Consider the following 11,389-nt stretch of genomic DNA (forward strand, 5'->3'; position numbering starts at 1 on the left):
CATGGGTAATTATTTTTGATATGACGATAACTCAAAACTAAACATTTTTAGTACACTCATTGTGCATGAACAATTTTGCTTACAGTGAAAGGATACTTGTGTACATGTTTAATTTGTGATAATATATTTAACAAATCATATGTATATTGCATGGATAATATTTGGGGAAGTGGTAACATTACAACTGCATTTAAATAGTCATCGAATTAACATTGCTTCTGTTGGTGTTGAAAGGACTGTAGCATTAAAGTAATGCTTTTGGAAAAAACGTTGTATAACTTTAATATAGATGACGAATATTATTTTTTTAATTGTTTTTTGTATGCAACTGCACTGTATTAATTTGTATTGTAGCCCAATTTCAGACAGGCATTGCAAACTAGCACAGGCTACTAACTAATTGTATGGTATTTAATATTTATGGTTCATAAATATAATTGCGTTATGAAAGTAAAAAAAGAAAAGAAACTGAAGTTCATTGCATAACAAGGAAGCAGCACTTTATTGGATAAAATTACATATCAGGAAACAGATTTTAGTAAATGTGATGGAACATTGAAGAAACACAATGATTTGAAAATCATATCAGACTGAAAACACCAAATTAGAAAAAATATTTCAGATCATTGGTGGTCAAACTTCAACCATCACCTTCAGATTCTCCCCAACAACCTCAGTCACACTTGGGTGTCAGTTAGAACCCGAGACCGGACCTCATCCGTTTTTCCCCCTGAAAATCAGCGGATGTGGTCAAACCACGTTGTGCGTTCCAGACTTTAAAAGGATAATGAAACTACTGCTGCTGCCAACACTGAACTCTGCTGATAAACTGACTTCAGGACTGAATACTGAAATGTGATGTGAAAACAGGAAGCAAGACTGGGAGAGTGGTGAGTAAAATAATTTGTGTAGATGAGGCATTCTGACCATAAAGCCATTAAATGTTAGCTCAGTAATGTCGTGATGCTCGCTCACTGTTAATCGGGTCAGCTCAACGGGGTGTAAATGTTCAAACTCATCAATAACAGTCCAGCATGGCCCAATCAATCACTGGGGAAATTGAGTTGTCATTCCTACAGGATCTGACAACGATGCTTTTTGTGATCCTATTTCACAAGGCCATGTTCAGAGAAGCTGACCCAAATAAAGACATATTCACAGTGTGATCCACGTCCACGGGGTCACGGAGCGACCTCCGATCAACAAGGTGCTGACAGAGCAACGAGGAGAGGCAGTTTACAAACAGACTTCAAGTCGGGCAGGAAGTTTGTGCGTGTTTGTGTACAGGAAGGTAAAGCTAGTACATTCCCAGAGTTCCCTGGGGATCTATCCTTGTCATCGCCGTCAGCCAGGAGGTAAACAGGAAGTGGGAGGAGCCTAGTGCTGTGTCCACTTGATGCTCTTCAGATCGATGCCTTCTTGAACCATCTCCCACAGAGGACTGGAAGGGAGAAGTTATCAGACACTTCCAATAACTCCATTACCATTAAAGACAATATTTCACTTTAACCTGGGTTTAATTCCAACTACGGCCTATTTTTTCATAACTTAGTTGAATTCAATTCAAACAATATTTCACTCATGAAGTTATTATCTGTAACAAAATACCTCGGACAACACTAATGAAATACGATCAGAGTTAGAAAAACACAACAGAATTAACAGTCCAGCAGAAGTCACCTCATCTCTCTGAGCCGGCTGACCTGCGTGATACATTTCTCTGCTGTGTAGTCCACCTCTGCTTCTGTGGTGAACCTGCCGATACCAAACCTAACACGCACACACACACACACGTTACAATTCAAACAAAAAACAAGACCCTAAATATTATGAATGTATCGTAATATACTTGATCACAATCAAAGTGAGGATGTTGGTACCTGATGGACGAGTGAGCCAGGTCTTCATCCGTCCCGATCGCTCTGAGGACGTAAGACGGCTCCAGGGAGGCCGACGTGCACGCGCTGCGTGCACACAAACAGACATCCCATCATCTTCCACATGCACGAAATGAACTCTCACGGGAGGATAACGTGTAAACACAAAGTAGTGTCTGACCTCCCAGATGAGAGGGCGACATCCTTCAGCGCCATCAACAGACTCTCTCCCTCCACATAAGCAAAAGACAGGTTCACACATCCTGAGGCGCACAAGAAAACTTTATTGACACACAATAAAATCCCTCGACAGAAGCCATTAACATTCCGCACGATAGTGCATGTGAGAGTGTTGTGTGCAATTCTGCGTGTTTACCGGCGTAGCGTTGTTCCGCATCCCCGTTCATGATCACGTCAGGAAGCTCCGACGTGATCTTTTGGACCAGACGATTAGCCAGCATGGAAACTCTCTGATGATCATACTGCACACAGACACACAGACACACACACTTAGTCCCAGGATGCTTAGGCGCATTCGTTAGGTCTCAGGGTTGTTTGGGTGCGCTTGTTTTACCTCCATCTCCTGCTGTGCGATGCTGCAGGCGGCTCCCAGCCCGACGGCCAGTGGGGTGGGGACGGTGCCGGAGCGCAGCCCCCTCTCCTGCCCGCCGCCGCTCTGCAGCGGCTCCAAGCGCACACGAGGCCGGCGACGCACGTACAAAGCACCCACACCTGTACACACACACACAGATCCCTTTAGTAATGGCTGAAACGAATCGCTTTCTGCATATTACAGTTTTTCTCCATTGGTTTGGCTCATTTTTTGAAACAGAAATGATATTCTCAAAACAACATGGACAAACCTCCAAACAACTTAGCAATTTCTCAATACAGAATTGAATTTCTCATTCATTTGGTTAAATTGTAAATGTCTAAGTACATGTCTCAATGTCTCAGTACATCTTTGCAAATGATTAAGTACATGTAGCCTACGTTTAGCACAATTTCCAAGTGAATAGATCTTGTTGATCTAAACTGATTGTTGATTCTTAGTCTAATTGTTTTTCGCTCCAAAACGTCTCAGCGTATTTTCATTGTATAAGTCATCACATGCACAATAGTCTGTTCAATTGTCAAAATTACTCAAGAACATAATACCATGAATAACATTTGATAAATTCACAGTATTACAACAATTGACAGTCAGGTGAAACTAGAACTTTATTTTATCTATTCTTTGACCGGCTTTATTTACAGCACTGTAGGATGCATATAATTTACATTGGTTTTTGTTTCTGTGTTTCTTTTACAGTATATTATGCTGCTTTTTACTTTGATGGATGGAAGTTATTTTATGTTTGTGAATGATAATTGCAATTACAATTTCCGGTAGTATGAGTGCAATGTGTGATGTCAAACCTTGGAGGCTAATCGTACCCTAAAATCCTTTTTTATTCTGTTAGCTAGACAAAAAAAAACAGTACAGTAACCATTGTCAATGAAGGACTGGGCTAAGACTGGTGGACATGAGGGATTTCAATGGTCCTCTGCCATAGTGACTAAACAACTAAACATTTTGACCTGCAGTGTTTAAACAATGACAAAAGGACTTTTCATTTTGGGGGCACTGACTATTTTTATGAGAAAATGATTTGGTTTTGAAGCTTGAGTTAACTGTTTTGGGTGAGATATGACCTTTTGAAGGTGATCTATGTAGTTGTGCTGAACCATATAAGCTATTTTACCAAATGCATTAAGAGCTTTGAGAATGTAATTTCTGTTTCAAGAATTGAGCCAAACCAAAGGAGAAAAACTGTAAAATGCTCTTTCAGCTCTCAGTAATTGTATTTCTATTGCAACGTCGGCTGCTTCAGGTTCCATTTAAAGTTTCTTGAAAAAAAGGCCAGGTGGTTGAAATGTGTCTTCTATAAGGATTGTAATCCTGGTAATGCTACGGCTAACCTTTGGGTCCGTAGATCTTGTGGCCGCTGATGGACATTAGATCGACCTTCATGTCCGTGACGCTGACGGGAATCTTCCCGACCGCCTGAGCGGCGTCAGTGTGGAGGAAGACTCCTTTAGAGCGACAAATCTGACCTGTGGGCAGGAAGGGTAATGATCGATCAATAGCTCCGATCAGAACACAAAATCAGATCAGAGACTGCAGAGGTGGACTACACGGTGGACAAGGTTTGGTTACCCCGGTCAACGTAATGTTCTTCCTACTTACTCCACACTAACAGTCAGTGAAAAGGACTGTTCTTGATGGAGTTTGAGTGAAGAGGAAAACTGCTAAAATAGTTCACTTCAATCACCCAACAGCAACAAAAGCATTAAGGAAAGATGAAATAAAAACAGAGACGAGTAAAGGTAAAACCCTCGTCTACAATACAGGATAATATAATAATAATAATAATAATAATAACAGAAAAACAAACCCACTGTTGGGCGGATAAAAGTGTTACGTTAGAATATAATAAAAAATCAGCTTAAGTTTGAACCGGTGCAATCCGCTAAGGACAAACGAGTGGAGAAAAATATTGTTGTGGTTACCAATCTCCTTTATGGGTTGCTTGACTCCGATCTCATTGTTGATGGTCATCACCGACAGCAGAGAGGTGTCAGGACGGATGGAGGCCTCCAACAGCTGCGCACACAGACACGCACAGCGTTAAAACACACAGAGACTCCTGATCCGAACGGGTGCGCCGTGTGCGGTCGGTTGCCGTACCTCCAGGTCCACTATTCCGTTGGCCTGGACCGGCAGGTATGTGATGCTGAACCCCTCGGACTCCAGAACTCGACACGAGTCCAGCACACATTTGTGCTCCGTCTGCGTGGTGATCACGTGACGCTTCTTGGTCTTGTAGAACCGGGCCACGCCCTGCAGACATTAAATGTAAACAGCTTAGAGAAATCAGAGAGAAGATCTGAGGACCGTTGTGACTGATTAGCGCACCTGGCTAGCATGTTAGCAGTGAGAGGAGAGGGAGAGTGTCAGAAAGGAGGAGGTGACAAAGAGAAAAGTGATGAAGAAGAGGAAGCGCAGTAAGACCTTGATGGCCATGTTGTTGGACTCGGTGGCTCCGCTGGTGAAGATGATCTCTCTGGGATCCGCTCCAATCAGATCAGCCACCTGCTGCTCACAGAGAGAGAGAAAGAAAGAGAGATTAGTACTGTAATTAAATGGAATAGGAACTAATCAAGTCTGTGTCTTTTTTAGGGTGTCTCTTTACCTTCCGGGCCGTCTCCATGGCGCTCTCGCTCTCCCAGCCGAAGGCGTGTGTTTTGGAGTGAGGGTTGCCGTAGTAATTCACTTGGTAGGGCAACATGGCGTCCAGCACCCGGGGGTCCTACACTCGCAAACCAACACAAACAAGAGTAAATGCACAAGTAAGTGGCATCAGGTGGTAAAACATGCAACCATGACAACATGGTTGGTAGTAGTTACCATGGGTGTGGTGGCCTGGAAGTCCATGTAAAGGGGGCGGAGCTCATCTATCTCCAGTTCATGCCTTTTTATCAACCCTGAAACAAGAAAAACAAAAACACAGCAACAGAGACAGTCAGCTGATTTTAATCACATCTGGGTGATGCAAAACGTATTCACACTCTGTATCACCATCATTCTTCTGTATATTGCATACGTATTTTGATCTGTTTGTATCATACATAACAACAATGCATGTCATCCTTATATGAAAAACTGCACTTTGTTAGCACTCTCATAACAGCAAACTACCATCTTGGGATGAGCTTACTGTGTTTCACTATCTTTTAAATTTCACATGGAGCCTTTAAAGTTACTGCATTCTTTGGTCGTATTTTTTATTGTATTCATTCCTCAGGGCTCAACGTCTGTCCGGGCAAAGTGATTTGATCCATGATGGCGCCGAAGATGGCTGAGACTGATGCGTCGTTGTCCCTCACCGACCACCTCCTGGACCCCCTGCAGTTCGCTTACAGAGCCAACAGGTCTGTAGATGATGCTGTCAACATGACCCTCCACTCCGTCCTCCAGCACCTGGGCTCCCCAGGAACCTACGCCAGGATCCTGTTTGTGGACTTCAACACCGTCACCCCGTCTCTGCCTCTCACTCCATCAGCACCGGCCGAGGTCCATCAACAAACAGTTTATTGTTCGCTAGTGCACTTTTAACTTTTATTTTTAAATTGTTTATTCTATATCCCCCCCCAGAGTACAATTCTGTAAATTGAACATGCCATTTGTCTGTCTTGTTGTCCATTGTCTTACTGTCCATTGTTATGCACCAACCATCAATGTCAAATTCCTTGTCCACGTCTAATATATTTTGGCAATAAATGTTCCGGATTCCTGATTCCTGAATACATCCGTGTTTAAATCTCTGGAGGAGAGACAGTTAAAAGTTGGTTAAATGACGCAGCTAATGGTCGACGTTGAGTGACAGCATCACGTTGAGTGACAGCATCTGGTAAAAAATGACGTTAGATCCCTACTAACAAGCTCCTCTGAAAAGCAACCACATTCGGCAATAAAACTTATAACATGTTAATAATACAAATAATTGAAAATGCACGCAGGGGAATGACGTTATATTATAAAAATGTAAACAAATGAGGACATATCAGTAACGTTACATCAGTCTAAAAAAATGACTCAAGTTACATAATTTATCAAGTGCGTTGACAATGTATTTTCTGTCAATTTGCTAATTTATAGAGTTATTGTTTTAAGTTGGTTAGTACTTTCATCGCATTATCTTAAGTTGCATGACTTAACGCCCCATCACCCGGGTTTAGGTGTTAAGAAGTTTCCTGTCTCCGTGCTAAACTGCGTCACGTTGGGATTAGCTTGATGCTAACTAATCGACCAATTTGCTCGGGGTGGCTGTTACCTTTAGGCAGAGAGCTGGCAGCTCTTCCATCCGAGCCCAGCCAGAGAGGGAGCCTTGAGATCATCAGCAGCCGGGATGAGAGGGTCCTGCCCGGGGAAAGCATCTGGATGTCTGGTTGTCTACGCCTGAGAAACGCTGACCTCCAATAACAACAACAACACGCTGACCGCGAACGCAACACCAGTGTTAACCGGTTTGAAACAGTTCAACCCGCTGCTTCCTCTGGTGAAAATGAAAAAAAAGAGAAACTAATACCCAATTTATCTATAAACGTAACTATTGAGCGAGGTTTGACTTGAGAAACGTTGCCGCCTGTCAATCGGATCCAAGTTATAGAATATCAGTCAAGGTAGTCACGCTAAAAGCTAAGACTGCTGGTTATAATTTTCACAATAAAAATCTGCAATACTGAATGTCAACGTTTTGTAAGTGTAAAACCTTTATAAATGTTTCATCTAACTTTTTAATAAATATATAAAGCTTAACATGAAAACATGATGTAAGTTATGTCATCAAACAACGTAACATTTTGTAAATATATTGTACTTTATTTTGTTTTTCTGCTGCTTGTCAGCAGTAGTTCCTGTATCTCTCTTTAGCTTGATGCAACGCGGTATCGCTGCGGTTTCGTTGTTGCACAAGTGACGGAAACGGTGGGCGGGACTTCCTGTACCCAGACTGGGCTCTCATTGGTCAATGTGTGTTGTTTTGGAAACACGTTTTAAAGGGCTGTAGTGTTGGTCCCTTTCTCTGGTCTGTGATTGGTTAGATCCACGAGTTTATGCAACGTGAGGTCAGCAAGTGAATTCAATACAATTTACGCTTTTATCCAAAGCAACTTACAATAAGTGCATTTCAACCACTTACTACAGCTGCCTTAACAAAGAATGCATTCAATTGGGGCAAACTGTTTCATCACCACGTTCTAACTTGAACTTCGACCGTCTGACCTATATGGGGTGTGCAAAGGAATAGCCAAAAAAGAATAATTTTACTACTTTTACTATACTACTTTTTATCATCAGCATTTTAAAACTACATTATTAAGCCAATAGACCACAAAACATTATTCTATTTGTATTTCTTCGTGTTTCACGCTCGAGTCCAGGTGGTGGCGGTAATGCGCCACTTTGCCCAACGCCAAAGAAAAAAAGTAAACCACCAAAGAAGAAGAAGAAGGGCGAAAGCGGAGAGAGATGGCGGCGGCATCCGCAGGAGGCGGCCGGGGAATTGCAAATCGGCAGAATATGCGGCATTTAAATCGAGAAGGAGCAACTTCTTTGGAGGCGGTTGAGCACGACTGCTCCGTGAATGGATCAGACATAGGCAGTTGGGCAGAAATGGAGTGTTGTCAGGGGAGTGAAGAAGAGAATGGGGTGGGGGAGATAGAGGGGCAGAGAAGTAAAAATCAACGTGATCCTGTGAAAACTAACAAACGAACAAGACCTAACTATAACGAGAGCTCGGAAAGTGAGGGAGAAGGAGACGAAAGAGGGCAACGAGAAAGACCTGGTGAATGTATGGTCATAGTGAGGTTCCATGAAAAAGCTCAAGAGAATATAAAGAAAATCAGTCCATTCGTGCTGACAATAGCTTTGTCAAACAAATTGGGGGAGATAAGTTATGCAAAGGTCCTAAATGATGGCAACCTACTGGTGAGGTGTGCTAATGAGGAACAACTTGAGAAAGCACTCAATCTAAAAGAAATAGGAAAAATGAAGGTGTTGAACACAGGGAGGGTGGGAGCACAAAATGGTGGAAGTAAAGGAGTTATCACAGGGGTGCCAGTGAGCGTTGGTATGGAGGAGCTAAAGAAGAACATAAAGGGAGGAAAAGTAGTCAATGCTCAAAGAATGAAAATGACAAGAGATGGAGTTAAGATGGACAGTGAGTCAGTACTTATTGAGTTCGTAGAAAGGAATGTGCCAAAGAAAGTACTCCTTGGTTTTCTGAGTTACCCAGTGAGAGAATATGTGCCAAAGCCACTGAGGTGCTTTAATTGCCAGAGGTTCGGGCACATAGCCAATAACTGCAAAGAGAAGAGGAGATGCGCTCGATGTGGTGGCGACCACGAGTATGGGAAGTGTGAAACAGGGACACTACCAAAATGCTGTAACTGCGGAGGAGCCCACAGTGTGGCGTATGGAGGGTGTGAAGTGATGAGACGAGAAAATGAAATTCAAAAAGTAAGGGTGGAAAGAAAGATCACTTATGCAGAAGCGGTAAGAGTAACAAAAGTAAGGAATGAAGTTACCAGGAATCAAGGAATAAAGGGTGATGAAGAGAAACAAAAAGTAAATGACAGGATATATGTGGACAAAAAGGATTTAGTAACATTCATTGCAGGAGTGATTAACAGCACAGCAGAAGTAAAATCAAAAAATGTTAAAATCCAGCTGATTGTAAAAGCAGCAGTGAACCACTTAGGATTAGTGGGGCTGACATGGGAAGAAGTGAGGGAGAACCTCACTAATCAGTCAAGCCAGGAGGCACCATGGGTTGGTTAGCATTTATAATGGTTATACTATTACAATGGAATGCCAGAAGTCTTCTTGCCAATGGCCAAGAGTTCAAGCGTTACATTAAAGAAATAAATGTAAAGCCGGATGTAGTGTGTGTACAGGAGACGTGGTTGAAACCTGCCTTAGATTTTGTTATACATGGATATTCAGTGATAAGGAAAGACAGGGATCAAGGGATAGGAGGAGGGTGTGCTACATTTATCAAACAGGGTATTCCATATAGGGTATTGGAAAAGGGAGACAGTCAAGAGTGTATAGTGGTGGAAGTGTGGGAAAGAGCAGAGAAGGTGGTTATCATCAATTACTACAACCCATGCAAACAGCTGGAGTTGGATTCACTACAAAAAATACAAGGACAAGGAGGAAATAAAGTAGTATGGTGTGCAGATTTCAATGCCCACAGTACATTGTGGGGGGGCGTGCAAACAGATTCAAATGGCAGGGTAATTGAAGATTTGATTGAGGAGAGGAACTTGATTTGTATGAATGATGGTAGAGGAACAAGGATAAATGTAAATACAGGGAAAGAGTCAGCATTAGATATCACACTAGTATCTAATGCATTGGCTGGAGTAAGTAAATGGGACGTTTTGACAACATCAACAGTAGGCAGTGGTCATTTTCCAGTATCATGTTTGATAGGAGAACCAGTGGAAGTCAGTACAGGGGGCGGAACCCCAAGATGGATCTTTCAAAAAGCAGACTGGGGTGAGTTTCAAAAGCTAAGTGAGAGAACAATGTCTAAGATCAGCATTGCTGGAGACATAGATTACATAAATAAGGAGGTAACTTCAGCAATAATCATGGCAGCCAATGGATCCATACCCAGGAGGAAAAATAGGTTAAATAGGAAGCTTGTTCCTTGGTGGACAGAGGAGTGTTGCCAGGCTGTTAAAAACAGAAACAAAGCATTCAAACAAGTCAGACACTCCCATAACATGCAACATTTGATACAATATAAGAAAGCACAAGCCATAGTGAGAAGAACAGTAAGACAAGCTAAGAGAGACAGTTGGAGGAGTTTTTGCAATAAAATGGGAAGAACTACGCCTGTGGGAGATGTTTGGGGAATGATAAAGAGGATGGCAGGAGATAGAAGGGAGTGGGACTACCCTGTTTTGATTTCTGGTAAGGAAACAGCGATCTCTAATAGGGAAAAAGCAGAGATAATGGTGAAAACATTTGTGAAGATTCATGGCTCAAATAAACTGTCTGAAGAAGAAAGGAGGAGGAGGGAAAGAAAAATGAGTCAGCACCCAGATGCGCTAGAGAGGAGGGAGGACACTCAGGAGGATATAGATGATCCTTTTACTTTGGCAGAAATGGTGAGAGCAATAAATGGATCAAGACCCTCATCTCCAGGGAACGATCAGGTATGCTATGTCATGCTAAGGCACATGGGAAAAGGGGCACTCTTAAAGCTACTGTGTCTTTATAACAAGGTATGGGAGGAAGGAAAGTTACCGAGCACTTGGAAGGAAGCAGTAGTGATTCCGATAAGAAAACCTGGCAAAGATCCATCTAAACCCACTAGCTACAGACCAATAGCTCTAACATCTATTATGTGTAAAATAATGGAACGGATGATAAAAGAAAGACTATCATATACGCTTGAAAAGAAAGGAGCGCTGGCTGGTTTTCAGAGTGGTTTTAGGAAGGGAAGGAACACTATGGACCCAGTGATAAGGCTGGAGACGGAAATAAGAAAGGCCCAGGCAAATAAAGAGGCAGTCATTGCAGTGTTTTTTGACATAGAAAAAGCTTATGATAGGATGTGGAAGGACGGTCTGCTAATTAAGTTGCACCAAATGGGAATTGGTGGGAAAATATATAACTGGATAAAAGACTTTTTGTTTGAAAGGAAAATTCAAGTACGGATTGGGTCAGACTTGTCAAACCAATACATTGTGGATAATGGTACACCTCAAGGAAGTGTGATTAGCCCTCTACTCTTCATCATTATGATAAATGACGTGTTCACAAAGGTACCAGTAGATATCGGTAGATCCCTGTTTGCTGATGATGGGGCATTATGGAAAAGGGGAAGGAACATGGAGCATGCAGTCAGAAAGGTGCAAGAAGCAATTGATGAGGTGGTGAGGTGGGGGTGTGA

At 42.3% G+C, this 11,389-nt stretch overlaps 1 protein-coding gene across 1 annotated transcript; it reads right to left on the minus strand.

Moving 5' to 3' along the window:
• Positions 1-474: 474 nt before the first annotated feature.
• nfs1 (NFS1 cysteine desulfurase) lies at positions 475-7,103 on the minus strand. The gene is made up of 13 exons (XM_037448045.2): positions 6,755-7,103; positions 5,329-5,405; positions 5,114-5,230; positions 4,933-5,016; positions 4,609-4,761; positions 4,431-4,524; positions 3,840-3,974; positions 2,452-2,609; positions 2,254-2,359; positions 2,059-2,140; positions 1,881-1,964; positions 1,681-1,770; positions 475-1,441 (listed from the first exon to the last, which is right to left on the minus strand). The coding sequence occupies exons 1-13, from the start codon at positions 6,855-6,857 to the stop codon at positions 1,378-1,380; spliced, it is 1,347 nt and encodes a 448-aa protein (XP_037303942.1). The 5' UTR covers positions 6,858-7,103; the 3' UTR covers positions 475-1,377.
• Between the last annotated feature and the right edge of the window lie 4,286 nt (positions 7,104-11,389).

This window comes from Pungitius pungitius, chromosome 8, assembly GCF_949316345.1.
Source record: "Pungitius pungitius chromosome 8, fPunPun2.1, whole genome shotgun sequence".
Classification (NCBI taxonomy): Eukaryota; Metazoa; Chordata; class Actinopteri; order Perciformes; family Gasterosteidae; genus Pungitius; species Pungitius pungitius.